This window comes from Rutilus rutilus, assembly GCF_951802725.1.
Source record: "Rutilus rutilus genome assembly, chromosome: 18".
Lineage (NCBI taxonomy): Eukaryota > Metazoa > Chordata > Actinopteri > Cypriniformes > Leuciscidae > Rutilus > Rutilus rutilus.
The window spans coordinates 7,577,924-7,597,402 of NC_140231.1; the positions used below are offsets into that span (position 1 = coordinate 7,577,924).

Below are 19,479 nucleotides of genomic sequence, written 5' to 3' on the forward strand. Positions count from 1 at the left end.
CTGCTTTGCAAAGGGATTGCATTTCTGTTTTTGGCTCTTTGCAATTAGATTAAAGTCCGCTCCTAATTCTCAATGCACTTAGAGGAACTTGCATATAAATGTTCATATTAATGTTCCTCTCAAAATTTTACAAGTGAAAACAATTTCAAGCCTCCTATCAGAGACATGTTTGCCCCTAGCAGCTTTAGATATAGATATATAGTATATATTTATAAAAAAGTTCTGCAAAGAAATGTGACTGCAGGCTGCCATTTGGAAGGCTATCAGAGCAAAAAATCTCCAGACAGTTTTATCAAATTCTTGCAGTACTGCTCTGCATAGTAAGTTCCAGCAAATACTTGTCACAAACAGGTTGCATTTTCACGCTGACATGTCTAGGGATTGATCCCATACATAAGTTCTTACCAAATATATTGTTAGACATAGAAATAATATTATTTTTTTACAAGACTAATATATAAACAAATTTCAGTCAGGAAACCCTAGAAGGCCAAATCGTGGCCAAAATCGTACAGTGTGCACCCGTCTTAAGATAAGTGAACATTCTTTTTACTAGATTTATGGTAGATCTGCTTATTGTCCTGCCATTACCTATTTACAGTCATCCCATGTTTGGTGATATACACTCAGCAACATGCATATATTGGCGTGTATTGTCAACTTAATGTGTCCCCTGCTTTGTTGTGGGGTATTTTCATGTATGTTATATGTGCTGCAGCAGCATGTCTGTGGATGTATTGGCAGTAGCAAGTCTCTGTACTTGCTCAGCAGCAGCAGCAGCAGCAGCAGCAATTATTAACAGCAGCGTAGCAGATCTATTCCGCGGCCGCCAAGACAAAATACATTAACATTGTCATATCCATCACCATGCTAAACCCTCAGACATTGTCATGACTGAACTGATATTATTTCTATATATGATCTTTAACAATACATTTGTTTTTCTTCAAACAAACAAATAAATAAATTTTGGTGATCAGCTATATTGTTGTGTTTTTGAATAATAGTGGAGTTACTGGTTCTAGATGTAATGGTTCACCTTTCTTGTTTTGATCATGGCTTCAAGGCAGGGCCCCAGACTAACTTTTTTTTACTAGGAGCACTGTAGCCCTTAACTGAAAATGTTTAGACGCACAAGCAGAAAATTTAGGGGCACACCTTAAATCAACCTGCAACGCAGTTATTCACATTTCCCCCCATTTTGACTGTATTACTGAACAATGCCTTGGTAATAAATAGACTTAACGTACAGAAATGACAATGTTTAATTTTAAGTTCACAGGGCTCCAGTCCAGATTAACATTTGAGGGCAGTTCTACAGAAAGTATTTGGTAATACTGTGGGGATAACTTTAATTATTATCATTCATAATATCTTAATATTTATTCAAAAGCAAAACAAGTGAAAAAAATAGATATTAGGGAGTGAAAATAGCTAATAAGCCAATAAGCGCTTCTTTGCAGCCACCTACTGGTTACAATGGCAATTTAATTATTTAAAAAAAAAAAATAAAAAAAAAATAAGTGTGAGTTTTCCTCAAGCGGCAACCTCCCCGTCTCTCTCTTGAAACCAACACGGAAGTGAGTTAAACTGCAATTCGTTGACTGGCCGCTTGAGGCTGTTGTCAGAAGTGAGTCAAATCTGTATCTCCCCCATGTTAAAATGCCAAATTTTACAGCAGAAAAAAACGTGTTTAAAGCCTGGTGTCTATATGTGGATTTGGTCTATACAGCTAATTTTGCCCTTCATAACAACTGTGAGGGGGGTGAATTATTTTATAACTCGTCCGTTTAGTTGATTAATATTTAAATTTAAGGGTGTGGCCAAGCCACTTGAGTGACAGATGGATTGCCGCTGTCAGTGCTAGCCGTTTGTCTGCTGTTACTAGCCGTCACTTCACCTCAGCAATGTTAGCTGCTGAATTTGCCATCTCTGCAGTGTTTGTGCTTTTTTTCGGGATTATTATTTCATACTTGGGTAACGTTACAAAGCCCACGTCTTTGGATTCCGTCGTTATCATTCGAGAGAACAACCAGCGCTGTATTTCAGTTGTTTTCCTCTGTGAACATGCACTAATGGATGTCTGACAATTTCGTTGCTTTTTGGGGTTTTCAAATTTAAAACGTCAATAAATGCTCGTTCGTTCTGCTCTCATGGAACAGATGGATTATAATATGCTTATGTAAGTTACCGTCAGATGAAATCATGCGGGCGTCGGCGCTTTCTCCGTCCGTGAATGAGCGCGGATTTTCTAGCGCATTTACTTGCACTTCAAAGGCAATATATCTATGGTTTAACGGTACCATAACCCATTTGAGAGACGGCCAACATCAGAATTTAAAATGGACTGAATAAGCTCTCTACGAACTTGAGCGATGCCGCGATGACGGACCATGAAAGAGTGACGGACATGTATGCACATAAAGCACTGTCACACACAAACACTCTCGAAGTAATACACAGTCTCACTTGTAGCCATGTCTTTTAACTATTATAATATTTCGAAGGGCAAAAATAGGAACGTTTAATTGGCTTTACATCATCAGCTAGGTGATTTCATTTCAGATAGCCAGGCCAGGCTCCTCAGCTCCACTCACGCCCCGCCTGTTTGCCTATTTTCTGTTATCCGGGAGTGACGCAAGGCCAAGATGGCGACGGCCGGCTCCGCCCACTTTAGGCTTCAAAAATGCTCTTCAGAAACCTACGGGTGACGTCACGGACACTACGTCCATATTTTTTACAGTCTATGGTTTTCCTACATCTTGAAACTTTTAGTTTCATAATTGGGGACAATCTTTGAAGGATGAACAAATAATGTTTTAAATATGATATTATAGTTTTGAAGTGCTGGAAAAAGATGTGTAGTACTTGTAAGCGTTTGACTATTTCTATCACAATATCATATTTACAGTTAGTGTTACTACATTAAATTAATGGTGAATGCTGCTTATTTGTGGATTTAAAGCCTTCTATAACTTGTTTAATCATGGCACAATATTTCTTTTGGTTTCCATGTCAGCACTGTTTGATCTGATATCTAAGGTTTATAACAGAGAATTCTGTGCCGAATCTGAATGCTTCTCTCTAGACCTCACAGCGATGTTATTAATTCAATGGATTTCTTCACTGTATTTCCTAGCGCTGTGGAGTAAACGTGTCGTGTGATTCAGATTGGCCCGCAACTGGCGAGTAGTTCGAATGCACTGCACTTACCTATTTTTGGTCTGACCTAATAAACGGTCCGTTAAGCACAAATGAGTAGCGCAGTTTCGTTCCGCTTTCATTTAATTTGTCATTTGATGCTCTGCAACGTTTTGGTCGTGCCAGCCCCACCTATATAAAGATTTTGGTTGCACCACCAGGAAAAATCGTTGCAGTCTGGAGCCCTGTTTTAAAGGCATGAATCTGTTTATGTTTAGATAAAAATATATAGAGTTGTAGTATAGAAAATACTATATATATATATATATATATATATATATATATATATATATATATATATATATATATTGTATACTGTTTTTATATACTATCTATCCTATAATATCTATAGTTTGTCCAGTTATTAAAAAAAATATTTTGACTAAAAAAACAACAACAACCTTAAAATAATATTTAATAACCTTAAATTCAAATTAAATTCATGAATATATGAATTGAGATAGCAAGGATTTGCAGAATTTTTACCTAGAATAGAAAAGTTAATCTTTCAACAATCGCTTGACAAGTTTACTTAAGTCTTTAGAATTGTAAAGGAATTACAGAAAGACAGACAGACACAAATATCTATTTAAAATGCCTTCCTGTAGAAATGTATGTTCTTTGTATTTCTTTATATTAAATTAAATGTCATTTTATGGACCAAGCTGAGCGGATAACTTATTTCTCAGAATGCTATTACCTGTTAAATTTATCTGAATTGTAATCCATTAAATTCCACTTCCAGACATTTTAATTTATCTTCGATTTCAACTTATACTTCCTTACATGAGTAGAAAGAAAACCAATTCTAAAATTCAGAATTTTGTCCTAAAATTCAACATACATTCAAAGTCAATGTTCTAAAGTTCAATGTTTTAATCTTGTGTGTTTTCTCAAAGTTGTGAGGTGTAGGTAGCTTATCATTTGTTGTAAATGGCACTTGCTTCAAGAAATGTCTGCTTACAGTAACTGCTCATGACCAACATGAGCAACAAAAAAAAAAAACACTCCAGATGTGTTATTAAACCACGTTTACAAATGCGTACTACCATGAGTGACTAATTGTATGTTTTTTTTTTTTTATTAAGAACTGTTACACTGAAAACTAAACTAAAAATTATAGCTTTACTAAAAAAAATTTTTTTTTTAAATTGAAGATTGGCATATACTAAAAAGAATATCAGTACTTGTATTTGTTCTCTAAAGAAATGGTATTGTGCATTCCTATGGCACATTATTGCTTTGTACAGATCACCTGCAGGCTGCAGAGCATAATTTGTATTTGAATCTCAGAATGACAAAGGGGCAGAGCTTGAATGCCATATTCTGAAATTTCTCCACTTTATTAATTTGCTTGTTCTCACCATCTTTACTCTCTTCTTTATGCAGGCTTTCAGGACTCGAAGTGATATGGCTGCCGTTCTCCACAAGCTCACAGCACGTGTCCCCTGCGTGTGGATCTTCCTCATGCTTTTCGACCCCAGCTCACAAAGCGGGTAGGATGACTCATCAACCCTCCCCATCTAGCCTCTCTTTTTCCCATGTTGCAGGCTCTAGGGATGCATTGCAACTAATACATTCATTAATAAGGTTGTATTACTGTGCAGGGTCTTTTATGATCTGCAAAATGCCATTGGAGCCCACCGTAGTTGGCTGTAAATCGCTCGCACAAACTGCCATGAATTGGATTTTCAGTGGCGGAGCAGGCTTGGTTACAAGTGTGACTCAATAACCTGGAAAGAAACTGACGCTGGAAAAACCTGTGGGATTCCGAGACGAGTTTAGCCTAGATTGTGTTACAGTGATGCCAGTTGGTTTTTACTGCTCATTAGCTCACTCACACATGTCAGCATTGTGAAGGTACATCTAGACAGGGATTTTGGTAAAAAGGGATTTTGTGCTTGCAATCAAGTACCATAGCTAATGGTCTTCTAAAAGTAAAATACAACATTAAATTACAACACATGACCCCTTGTCATGACATACATCTTTCCTGGTCGATTCCAAGTGTTTTAAGTGCGCAATCAGAAAGGCTTCGATATACTTCAATCAAAAGACGAACTGGTATGACGTCATTTAGAACAAAATGTGATCAAATTGAAGTTTGTTTGGAGTTTGTTTGGGTCGTTCTAAACCGCTGACCAAGACAAACAATAGGTGGGTGTTCTCTGGTGCTCCACCTTCTTTGATGTGGAAATCTTCTCTGGTTCATCTGTTCAGCCCGTCGAGGTGAGACACGAGTAAAAACATGAGCACACTGGAGAGCTGCTTTGTAGTTGGAATTGTAATCATATTTTTGTAATTATAATATAATTCTGTGACACTGTCGCTGTTTTTCAAATGTAGTAAAAGTTTTCAAGAGGGTTCCACATGTAATACTTATTTCAGATGCTAAGATGTTAGCCAAACATAGCAGTGGGTGTTTATATTTAAGTTTCACAGCAGACGCTTTCTAATATAACAGAGCGTTCTAATCAGAGGGCTAAAATCAGGGTAGAAAAGGGCCTTTTATTTTTAAATTGACCATTTTTGATGTAAAAATCATATTAACATTATACGTGCACCTAACCCTAACCCTAAAATAAAATGCTGTTTTTTCATTCTACCAAAAATGCTGTACTATTCAACTGAACTGTGCGCCTGCATTTTAGACACTAACATATGTTCTTGCTCTAACCATGCAATACGTGCATCCTTGTGTGAGCAGAGTTTTGTATTTACTTCAACTGCTCAGTGCTCTGGTAATATTAATTATATGACCCATTTCAGGAGCTGCAAAAATTGCAATTTAAAATTAGAAAATGAGCATATCTCACTTACATTCACTAAAATATTGAAACGTTAGGGATACTGATTCCAAATGACAACGACAGTGATTGAATGTCAAAGTGTGGTTTAAACGCCCCACAACTGAACTGGAAGTTTTGATTGGTTTTGCACTCGAGTCAGACCTGTTTATTGCCTGAGGCGCAGGGCTCAGCCGCAGTTTGAAAAGTGCCCGTCAAATGCCAGCTCGCCCTGTTGTTCCGTCAGCACCTTTGTCATTTTTGTACTTTGTACTTTTGGTGAAAAATAAATGTAGCAAAGTTGAATACTTATTCAACTGAAGTCAAAGTAAAAGTACCACAATTTAATTGTACTCAAGAAAGTAGAACAACTTGAAAAATGTACTGAAGTACTGTAATGAAAGTATTTGTAATTAGTTACTTTCCACCTCTGCTATGCACATTTAAAAATTCATTTAAACACAGTTCCCAGCAGTGGTGTCAGAGTTTTTACAAACAGTATATCATTGTTCAGCCATTTCAAATGTCTTTTTAGCCCTGGGTGAAGGCCATAAATGAACTTTGCAGTGAGCATAACAGAGCTTTAACAGTGGCCTAAATCCAGAGCCATCATACCAGAACATAACTTGGTAAGTGTTTAATAGAGAATCATTATACTGCAGATTTCTAGCTGCTTATCAGGATATATTTGGCATTTTCTTGGTACAGCGAGTGTGTGTGTGTGTGTGTGTGTGTGTGTGTGTTGCCAGATATGCGCAGTAGGCGCATTCATCTGGATCCTCACCATCTTTGTCAGAGTAATTAGTCAAAGAAGAACATTGATTGGAATCTACCAATTCCATCTGCCAGTAACATAGGCAAAAAAGAGACACATGCACAAGAGAGAGTGATGAAAGAAGCATCTGAGATGAAAGCGGAAGGATAGCAGACGTTAATTTTAGTGCTCCCCCTCCCTCCACCCACAACACACAAGATATTCAGTAGGGGTGACTGAATGTGATGTCCTTGCTTTGGGAGCAGAAATTCATTTTCCACTATGTCAGCAGATTGAAAATGTACTGAATTTGATTCAGTGTGATATCACAGCACCAGTCTTCTGGAACATCTATCACTCCAACACCCCCATTATAAATAACACCACATTTTTTTCAGAAGATGATTTCAGTTGTTGAAGAGGCTGGCACAAGTTTGACATACTTCCCCCTCTGGAATCAGCATTTAACACCCCTGTTTTACCCTTTGTTCCACAAAATTTGTCAAGTATTAAGTTAAAGAATCAAGTTTCCCTTTCAAGGGAACTCGTGCTGCGTCAAAACGCTGTGGGAATGCTTCTGCGGGAATGTGGGAATGTGGGAAGCACCTATTAAATCAGTCCAATTGCGTGACGGAACATCATAGGCAGGTGATGTCATCAACTTGGAAACTATAAAGCATACCTAAACCAGGCAGTGTTAGCAAACACTCTTAGTGAAACCATTTGTCCCCTTGGTGTTTGTCTGTCTCAGCATATTCAGATAAAACTGTTAGACAGGAGTTTTTCACCATTGTGTAGGTGGCTTTATTGTGGCAAGCGAACAACAATTCAGGAAGTGTATTCATCCCTGCCCACGTTGTATTATGGGGTGGGGATACAGATGTAGATACTAGAGACTCGCCACTTCATACCCCTGCATTTGAGGATCTTGTGACTCACGCCGTAGCCTGGTTAAACATCAACTGGCCGGCCGAGAAATAGGAGCTTCTTCATAAAAGTGAATTAGACAAACGCTTTCTGCCATCACACTTATAACCTCCTCATTGGGGCTTACCGTTTTTTCCCGACCTCCACACTGAGATGTCGAGGTCGTGAAAGAGGCCGGTTTCATATCGTGTGTTTAACCCTCATACTTCCAACTATTCAAACATCTTGGAGCTAAAACAACAGGGTTACGAGGCGATGCCCAGGATTGAAGAGACGCTTGTGAGCTATCTCTCCCCTGAGTCACCAAGCCACTTCTTTGCTTGTCTGGTGAAGCTTATTCAGCTGCAGGTCAAGCCGTGGCATGTCTGCATACTATGTCCATCTTGCAGGCATACCAGTCTAACCTGCTTAGAGACCTTGATAAGGGTGAGGGAGTTAGCTCTGACACTATCAAAGCGCTGCATCAGATTTATCTCTCCGGGCCACCAAGGAGACGGCCAAGTCAGTCGGCTGCTCTGTGGCAGCTCTCGTGGTTACGGAGAGACATCTGTGGTTAAATCTGTCTGGATTCAAAGAAAAAGACAAGAGCTTTTTATTGGACACCCCACTCTCTCCATCTGGCCTTTTCAGCAATGCTGTAAATTCAGTCGCCGATAGGTTCCGGGAGGCAAAAAAGCAAGCGGCGGCATTGCAAAAATTCCTCCCTGGCCACTCTCAGGTGTCTGGGGCTGCTGAGCGGAAGCATCCCTAGCTAGCCATCTTCGAGCTCCTCACATAGGGCGCATCAGAAGCAGAGCATCGCTACCCGTACTCCCAGAAAGACTGAGGATCGGGGAGACGTTCGCAGTCGAAGTCCTCGAAGGGCAAAACAGATCTGAGGACTGTTATTGCTTCTAAGAGGGAGTTTCCGAGGGCAGTGCCCTCAGGGGGCCATTCTGCCAACCCCGCCACCTTGTGTGCTTTGGGAAGTCGCTCTGTAGGGAAGCTCAAATTTAAGATGCTACTCTGAAGCAAATCATGTCACAAATTAGGTCCGAGGACTGGTTTGTCACGATAGATCTCAAGGATGCATGCTTCCACATCTCCACCCTTCCTCAACACAGAAAGTTCCTATTGGATTCTTCCTATCGGCCTAGCTTTATCACCCCACACTTTCACAAAGTGTGTGGATGCAGCTCTAGCTCCTCTGCGACCTGTGACTCCAGGGCATCCGCATGCTAAATTACATAATTTATTATGTCCTTCTCATAATAAATAAATAATTTAATTCACAAAACAGATCACAGATCACAGAGCTTTTTGTTTAAAGGGATCACATTTCCTTTGATCTTTTAACATATAGAGGTCATTGTACTATATAGTTTCAAAAACTTTTATTGCTGTTTATGCATTGGTAAATCAAGCCAGGGACTAAACAGTCACCTTTACATTTTGGTAGATCTAAATATAATGCTGTAATCAACACTTTGCACAATCAGTTCCAATTGTAATATATTTTGGTCACACGTAGGTGTCTTTAATATCAATAAATCAGTCAATAAAATAAAATGTACTATGTGCTTATTGTATTCATTTTGTATTGCAAAACTTTTTTTTTTTAACAATTATAGATGTAATTACATAAATTTGTTATTTTTATAATTATTACTAAATCCTTAAATGTATAATTACACTGTAACAAGGACACCTTAAAATAAAGGTATAACCCCAATTACTAATTTAAATGTTAGTACATAGCTGTTAAAGACACTAACTATAAAGCGGGACCCTTATTTCATTTTTTTTTTTTTTTATGTGTAATCATAGCAGTGTAACATTCATGATGTGTCTTTTTTTTTTATAGTTTCATGGTCTTGTTTTGTTTAGTTTATAGTCTTGGTTTTGCCTGAGTTCTCATTTGTTACTATGGTTTCTGATTAGCTCACACCTGTTCCTTGTTTCTTTGATTCCCTGTTTCTGTATTTAGGCCTCAGTTTATAGGTCTGCATTAATGTTCATTAAAATTCATTGTTCACTGTCATTCTGCTTCACTTCACTTTCGAATTGACTCTCCATTTATCATATACATTTCGGATGAGGACAACACTAGCCTTACTCCAGACTTAGAGCCCAGCCAGCCTTCAGCCATGCCCGCTACAGAGAATTATCCAGAGCCCACTGCAGACTCTGAGCCCGAGCCATCCACGAAGATTGAACCAGATTGATTGCCAGAGCCCATGTTCATCCTGGAGCCCAAGCCCATTGCGGAGTCTGAACAGGTGTGAGAGCCAGCAACATTGTCACAGAGGGCATCTTAGAGGAGTTTGAAGGAATGGATTGTCCCGTCCACATTCTGGTCGCTTAGGTTCGTGCAATGAGCTGGGTCCCAAAAGATGGCGCCGATGTCTTTGGCATGCCGTCTGCAGACCGCCCTGTTGCTATCTCTTGCACCTGCTATAGTTTTATATTGTAATGCTATATTGGTCTATGACCGTTTATTACTTTTAAACATCCGTAGCACAGTCACTGCCTTGCCTAACGTTAGGTGCGATGTCTGTGGACCGCGTTTCGAGCTTCCACCCTGTCCATCTCTCCCCCCTGCATACCTGTACCAGCTCCAGGTAGATCTACCATGCTGGAGAAGGCGCGGCAAGCGCGGTGGCATCGCTGTACGACTCAGATCGGCCCTCTTGCGGAGTCGTGATCCGCAGCTCGCCTTGCTTCGACGGGGATTGGAGTTTGCTCACAATTTTACTGCTGGCCAGTCTTCTCTGGATGGCCCTTTTCGATGGCTGCACCCTATTATACCCGGATTCCTCTCTGCACCTGCTCGGATTTTCAGTCACCCTCGCTGTGGTGGAGCTAATCTTTACAACCTTCGTTCGCTGTGCCGAGAAACACAGCCAGCGACTGTTTCATCGCGGCTGAAGTTCGCCCTCATTAACGCCCGGTCTCTGGTAAACAAAACGTTCATTTTAAATGACTTTTTTGCCTCTCAAACGCTGGATTTCTTGTGTGTTACTGAGACTTGGACAAAGTATCTCCGTTTTCGGAACTGGTGCCTCGCTGCTGTCACTTCTTAAACTCCCCGAGTTTGTCTGGCTGCGGTGGAGGTCTTGCTACTGTTTTTAAAAACACTCTTCACTGTCGACCTCTATCTACTGGCTCCTATCACAGTTTTGAGGTGCAATTGTTACAATTAGTCTTAGTTAACCCCATTTCCATAGCTCTAATTTATCGTCCTCCTCAGCAAAATAAGGACTTTCTAAGTGAGCTTGCTGCACTAATAGGTGATTTAGTTATCAGGCATGACAAAATATTACTGCTGGGTGATTTCAACATTCATGTTTGCTGTGCTTCCAAACCATATTCAGCTGGATTTCTAAATATGATTGAGTCTTTTGACTTTACTCAAAAGTGGGTTTCTGGTCCAACACATATCCATGGCCACACCCTTGATTTGATTTTAACCCATGGTTTCTCTATATCGAATATAGAAATCAGCAGCGCATCTTTCTCTGACCACATGCCTGTACTTTTTACTGTTCCTCTCACTGGACGCACACTTAAAAATCCATCGCTGGCACGTTTAACTCGTTGTCTTACCCAACGCTCTAGTGAAGATTTTTCCACAGCCTATCATGACGTACGTAACTGCCTGGAATCTGACTCTACCCTGCATAACCTGCATGTGATGCACATCTTAATCTTTTTAGTTCCACCTGCGCAGATATTATGAATTCGATTGCGCCTTTGAGGTACAAAAATCACAAGCCTGCACCAGTGCCCTGGCACACTGACACTACACGTACCCTTAGACGGGTATGTAGACAGGCGGAGCGCCAATGGAAAAAAGGACCATCTGCAGGTTTCGTATGAAATCATGAAAAATGCCTATAAGGTGTTTCAGAAAGCTGCAAAGTCTGCAAAATGCAAACATTTTTCTGAACTTATATCTAATAATTGTCATAAACCTCAATATTTCTTTGCTACTATTAACTCTGTTTTAAATCCTTCTGTGCATCCCATCTTAGAGCCCTCTACTGCTCTCTGTGACAATTTTGCGAAGTTTTTTGTTGATAAGATCACAACTTTAAGGTCTCAATTGTCTAACTCTGTGTATATACATGATGTTCCATTATGTTCTTCCATCTGGTCTGAGTTTGAGCCGATTGATCTGGACACATGTAATGAAATTGTTGGTCACTTAAAACCCACTATCTGTCCACAGGATATTATTCCACCTTCTTTCCTGAGACAAATTATGGACACAGTTGGACTTGGCCTGTTACTTTTAATTAACAAATGCCTGTCAACTGGTTCCTTCCCTAACAGTCTGAAAGTTGCTGTGGTGACGCCATATCTTAAAAAAACTAATCTCGATCCTTCCACTCTTTCTAACTTTCATCCTATTTCTAATCTACCTTTTATTTCGAAGATCCTTGAGAGAGTTGTACTGATTCAACTACAATTATACTTATCCGCAAATTCTCTCCACGAAACATTTCAGTCTGGTTTTAAAGCTTTACACAGTACTGAATCTGCTCTTTTAAGAGTGTCAAGTGATATTTTCACTGAAACTGACTCTGGGAAATCAATGGCTTTAGTTTTATTAGATTTGAGTGCTGCATTTGACTTAGTTGACCATGAGGTCCTGTTGCGACGTCTGGAGACATCCGTGGGCTTTCGAGGCGTAGTCTTGCAGTGGTTCCGCTCTTATTTGACCAACAGATGTTTTAGTGTCCGTATTGGTCATCAATCCTCCTCTAGTGTACTTCTGAACTGCGGAGTCCCACAGGGATCAATCCTTGGCCCCATATTGTTTATTCTGTATTTGTTACCTCTGGCTTCCGTCTTTAATAAATATGAAGTATCCTTTCATCTGTATGCCGACGATACTCAGATTTATTTTCCTTTAACCCTCTGGGGTCTGGGGTGTTTTTGGGGTCCTTGAGATGTTCTGACATGCCCTGACATTTGTGCTTTTTTTCAGTTGCTTATAAACATATTAATGGCAAAGGTGTAAATTCACTCTATATAGCACAAACAGGACTACCATAATATGTGAGCCACATGTATGTACATGTTTTCATTTTTGAGAGAATAATGTTTATGATGTTTATCAAAAAATTTAAGTTTCTGAAATAAGGCCACAAAACACATACTAAATATGTGGCAATAAGACTTTTGACTAATGGATGTCGTCGCCTAGAGTTTTTTCTTCAAAATGATGTGAAAATTATCCAGCCTAATCATTCACATAAAACGATACATTGATTTTAGTTTTGTGAAACACTTTTAGTTTGGAAAGCCAATATGCGGATGGGGCGTAAACGCTCCAACAGCATCATGCATATTTAGTAGTTCACACCTGGTGAGACAATGCCCCTGCATACTTAACCTGTTAACCGTTGCCAGTGCGCCCGCGCACTGAAGCGTTTTTTATTTATTTAATTCAAAGTTACTATCAGATTTAATGTTATACCTTGACAATCTATACATAATTAAAAAGATATAATACTCAAGTTTCAGTATTTGACCACTATTGTATTCTGAGAAACTCATAGTGACAGTTATGTCTTAATTTGTGTCAGGAGTTATGAAATGAAAAAATGAGTCGATACCTTTAATATGAATTATGCGCGTCAGCCGCTTTCATTCATAAAAAACTCCGTGCTGTCGTCATGACAGCGATACACAAAACAACGTCCCTCAGGGCTTTAGCTCAAAACTGTGCAGATTTGGAGAAATATTGATAGATTCTCATAGATTTACATCATATTTCTATAGACAGGAATAATATTTATTGAATTTATACCCAAATGCGTTGATGTAATCTTTATGAGCGTTTGGTACTCTGATACTGTGTTTTCAATTCATACCAGCAGCCTGAGGGCGCTACATGCACAATAATAGTCCATATATGGAACATGAAGAAGAGCCATGATCATGTGACATTCCAGGACGTCACTGATACACACAAAGCTACAGAGATCGCGCTGTAACATGCAGATACAGACAATAAACATGTTTGCAATGATATTTGAGTTACCTGTGTTTTTCAAGCCATGCCAGGTATTTTCATAATAATAGATTATATTTATAATGTAATGCTAATCTATATAGACTATCATTGTGCAGAACACTATACAATAGTATATTTTCTGTCTGATTTTTTATCTGAAGCCAAATTAGATCACAGAAGATTATTTAAAACACTTGTCTTGCGTTATAAAGTTAGTTTGGAACACAAACATGGTTTTAATCTCATAAATTGTCGTGTATTGATGGTGTGCTAGGCTAACATGCTAGCTAGCCCTAGGTGCACCTGCCACTAGCAGTTATACTTTTATGATTTTTTGAATGCTTACTGAATTGTTTCTTTATTCAAGAAATGCATTTGATACAGTTTAAAATGTGAGGTGAACTTAGAAAAGAAATTAGGGACTGAAACCCTATGAATAGCCTGTGAATAGCCAGTCGTTAGTAACTATAATGCAGACAAAAGAAGTGCATATTTAGAGCCATAACCAGGCTGGAGAGGTGTGAATGTGTGCAGGGGGAGATTGAGACTGAATGGGGATCGTTTGCACCACAAAACAATAGAGACAATATACTGGATAGATGATTAGAAGATGAAAATAAACATCAGTAGCATTTTAGCGTCAAATCAAAATAAAGTCACATGACATGGTCTTGAAAAACATTTAACTAAATACAGAGTTTTGGACTTATTATCTTTAGATTTTAAACATAAAATGTTTAGACATGTGGCTTTAGCTGTAGTGCATTTCTAGATTGCTGCAGTGCCAACTTCAATTTTATTTTCATGAGGATGTTTCATAAAAAATAATTTCTAATAACTTTACAAAACTTTGAAGCTATTTATAAAAAAATTTGTCATTACGACAATAATTAATTCTACATTTACAATAAACTGCCAGGTGTCAGCTTTCAAACGAGATCATACTTGTTCTTTTAGTACCAAGGGTTCATGAACTGTATCTGTTTCAGTTTGGGTATGTCATTTCTGGGGATTTTTCAAAAGTGGGGTTGCAGCTTAACAGGTTAATGAGCCATTCATTCAGGTGTGTCACCTATAGCTAACTTAAATATACAAGCTTCATAAAAATGATCATTCTAGGAGAAAATTTCAGATGGCATTTTGAGGCTTTTGCATCTGAACTCTTCATATATACACACACACATATATATATATATATATATATATATATATATATATGCATGCACATACATACTTTATAATCTTTTCAAAACTAGTCAACGTCTTTCAAAACTAAAGTATACATTTTATCATACGTATTTCAAAGTAAAGGATTCATTAGTTAGTTGATGACTTTATTTTTGACAAAACACATACAGTATATATTCCTCATCTCAGTATAGCAATAGAGTTTGCTAAAAGCTGTTCATTCAATACAGCAGTATTTGAAAATCGATCATATTTTGTAAAATTACATTTATATTTGCATTTATGTCAAAACCTAGACACTTTTAAACATCAAAAGGACATTTATTAATATGTATTCGTGTCAAAATGACAAATAAACAGATTTTCCTATTCAATTTTGCATGGAAACGCTTCCAAGACGCTTGCGTGTCGCGTGAAAAATAGGCGTCGGTTCTATTTCTAGCATGCACACGTTTTCCAGACGCGCGTCTCACACAGGCAGTGCGCAAACTCTAAACTGTTAACATGGGAGCCAAAATAAAAACGGACACGCCACGCAGCTGAGTCGCTTACGCCACGCATCCAGTGTGTCACCGGCCTTATCCAGCGGATGTGGGCGTTTCACAGGTTTGTATGGATCGCCTCACATTTGCGTTTGTATAGCGCGGTCTCCGTAGGCGGAGTCACATTAAAACTTAATTAGCTGAGATGAGAACGACTGACATCTCTCTCTTTACATACATATTATCATCATTAGCCTGTTTGACTTAGTATTCGCTGAGTTACAGTTAATTTTCGGACGCGTTTCAGAATTGACTTCACTGACAGAGAGTAGGCAGAACTCGCATCATGTTTATTTTTCTTTATTTGGCGAAAAGCACAACACTTTGTTTTTATTATGAGCATACACAAAAAAAATACACACTAAACAGGATCGATTGATGTATAACACAAGCATATAAGATAAAAATGAATATTTTTATTTTATTATTTTTTTGCACTCATACGGAAAAAAAAACGAGCCTATCGCGCCGGCGCGATAGCCGACCCCAGGGGGTTAAAACATAATGATAAAAATGGTCTACAACCCTTGTTTGCCTGTTTAAGTGATCTTAAACTTTGGCTTTCAAGTAACTTTCTAAACCTAAACAAAAATAAAACTGAAATAATTATCTTCGGGCCCAGGGAAAACTGTGCGCTTGATGTTGACCGTGGTTCTCTCACACCGTATGAAACCCACTGCGCAAGAAATCTGGGCTTTCTGTTTGACCACAACTTAAAATTTGAGAAACAGATCAGTGCTGTTGTAAAGTCATGCTTTTTTCACCTCCGCCAACTCTCTAAAGTGAAATGTTTTTTAACTCAGAGTAATCTTCAAATAGTGATTCATGCATTCGTAACATCTCGACTAGACTACTGTAATTCTCTTTACTTTGGTCTATCTCTGTCTTCTCTCTCTCGCCTACAGCTAGTGCAAAACGCAGCAGCTAGACTCCTCACTGGGACACGAAAGTATGAGTCGATCACCCCTATCTTATTCAAACTCCATTGGCTATCTGTCAAATCTAGAATTGATTTTACTCTTTGTGTATAAAGCTCTTAACAATTTGGCCCCTCAGTACCTGACCGATCTGCTCTGTCTGTACACTCCTATACACGGTGTTGTATATATAGACCATATACAACACCGTTAATGTGGTGATTAGGGATGCACCGATACAATTTTTTCAGAATCGATCCGATCCGATACCAGAAATCGGAGTATCGACCGATACCGATTCGATACCGATACCAGCGCAGTTTTTTTTTTAATCAAGTAGAATTTTTATAACTCTGTGTTGAACTGATAATCACTATTGTGTGTTAAACAGAATCTACTTAATACAGACAACTTCATTATAAAGAAAAACAACAACAACAACAAAATATATGATCATAATCTGACATAAATGCTATTATAAACTAGATTAGTGGATAATTCAGCAGTAAAATTTAGTCTAGAAAAATCACGAGTGCACAATAATTGTATAAAATCTGAACATAAAAAAAAAAAAAAAAAAAAAAACCTTTAGTGGGGAACAAATTAGAGACAATAAGTGTAACACTAAATCTGGTAAAACTTAACACATTGCTCTTTGTATTGTTGTAAAATACATTCATGAAAAACAAGATAACAAAAATCTAAAATATAAATTATTTTATATACTGTATAGCCCACTATAAAATTGAGACATTTTTTAAATGTATAGCACAGCTGTTTAATGAGGTAGCAACATATGATAGATAGGACAGAATAAGAACGGCTATTAATAATCTTTCATTGCGTCACTGTATATTATGATATGAAAGGCTCCAATACACAGGGTTCGTACACATTTTTACCATTAAATTTCCATGACTTTTCCATGACTTTTCCATGACTTAAAGGTAAATATTCATGACATAATGTCCCATAAAACGTCTGTGTATACATGTAAAATAAGAATAAAAATTTGGATTGTGACATTCCTAAAATTCACGGGCGGGGATGCGGGCGGGTAACGTTAGTAGCGGATGAAAAATGTGCCAAATCGCTATATTTCCTTGTTTAAAATGTAGGCCACTGCAAGATGCAGTTTCTTTCCAAACCGCGAAGCGCCGACCTTTTAGCCTAAACGGATAAATCCTCTCGACTAATCAGAATTCGGTGAACGTTCGCTATCTTAACAGTCCTCAAAATGAGTCAAACTAATCTTATATTCTCTCTCTCTCAATTTTAATTGTTTATTAATAAACAAGTGTTTTCTGTGTCGACTGCAAAGACGAAGTTGACTGACTCGCGATCTTCTTAGTAGTGAACACGCCGGAGAGAAATGCACATTTCATACGGATTAGGCTGCATCGTTTTATTTTGTTTTGAATGGTTCTGTTTAAAAGTAGAGATTTCTGTAGATAATAGATATAGAGGGTTTTCACGACGCGTCATCAATCCGGAAGTCGGCCATTTTGGAGGCACTGAACGTAAACAGTGCCATTGAACTGAACGGACTCGCAAATTTGGCTGATTATTGCTTCTGAAAAATGGTCAAGTTTTGGTCTGTACTCATCGGTCGCACCGAGAAAAAAACATTTCTAGTTCTATAGACTGCCGAAAGTTAAAGAGAAGAGTGCAAAAAACTGATGAAAGATGGCGTTTGTGGTTGAGAGAGGCACAGCATCAGCCACATGTGTAAATGAAGCGTTAACTATGGCTAAAATTTTGACGTAAAATAGTTAACTATGGGTACATACACACTGTCAATCCGATTATCTTTGTATCCGATTGGAATATGATCTAAAATGATGTCCACACTGTATTGCAACTGTTCAGGTCCGATTTGTGTGTCCACGCAGCTCTTTGACAACACGGCAATGATGTTGCGTTGATGGAGGGGTTTGCATTTGCAATATAAATGTTTTCTTATTTAAATTTTACAATATGGAGATGTGTAGCCGCTGCGCTGGACTACTGCGTCTCGAGCTGCAGAACTGTAGGAGGCTGGTAGGTTACTGTATGCACAACTCTTTTTCCGCGCCGGTTTCAAAATACTTTTCAAAAATAATAATTTTCTGCTTGTCCGGCACTTTGCAACAACACAGCCTTGTTTCGGCAGCGACTTTCAGCATGTTCCCTATTGAGAATGAGGACATACTCATAGGTAGCTTGCTGTCACGTGACGAATTGAGCCCGTCCACCATTTTGGGAGGATACGCTATCGGTTGCCAGGGGCAACAGTGCAAGAGCAATACAGAGACGGAGCAGGAAAGACGGCTCGAGGAATTATAATAGAAATTACGAGAAAATTAAGAAGAAATGGAGAAGAATGCGGCAAAAGAGAAGGGTCCTCACAGGGAGAAACTTACTACCAATGCCAAACAAAATTTTTTTTTTTTTTTTTTACTTAAATTTTAAAATATGAAAAAACTGTAACACATGGTTCCTACGGTTTCCATGACGATCGTGTGAGACACTGGAGCAGTTTTTTACACAGCAGTGTTTTCCAGGCATTCTAAAATAGTGCGACAACCTCCTCTACTACCAATACAAACAATGAACGGTGCTGGCGGGTATCCTCCCAAAATGGCGGAAAGGGGAGGATGACGCGGTCTCTGAGGGCGGGGGCGCTGTGGCGTGACGACATCTCCTCATTCTCAATAACAACGTCTGATGTTTACATTTTACGTGGCGTGAGAAAGTCACATAAACCACGCGAAAGAGCGTTCAGACTGGTGGATTTCCTGATATGTGATTTGAATAGGATATTAAACCACATATGGATGTAGCTTGAAACGGATTTCATGTGCTTTTTTTTTGGACTGACAATCTGAACGTAGCCAATGTCGAAATAGAAGTAAGGACTAGTTGGAGGAGCTAGCTCGTTCAGATCTTTACCACATATTACCTTAAGTTTGTCAAAATGTTGAGCTCTTTCCTGCTTTAAGTCCTTCTCTATATGATTTCGCAGCTTCCATGTGTTGTTCCCGTGGTTTAGACATCAGAAATTAGTGTAACAATGTGTTCAGTAGTACATAAACAGTGCAATCCATGCTGTTGTTTACATCCGAGTACCTCCAATATGGCCGCGCATCCGGGTAACTGACCAAATCGTGACGTAGGTGAA

The 19,479-nt window shown here is 38.7% G+C and overlaps 1 protein-coding gene across 1 annotated transcript in view; it reads left to right on the top strand.

Moving 5' to 3' along the window:
• Window positions 1–19,479, top strand: part of gabra3 (gamma-aminobutyric acid type A receptor subunit alpha3) — a 424,636-nt gene that overhangs the window by 63,817 nt on the left and 341,340 nt on the right. Inside the window, exon 2 of the mRNA XM_084386916.1 lies at window positions 4,591–4,697. Coding sequence (XP_084243042.1) covers window positions 4,612–4,697 — 86 coding nt within the window. The 5' untranslated portion in view covers window positions 4,591–4,611. The remainder of the gene's footprint in view (window positions 1–4,590; window positions 4,698–19,479) is intronic.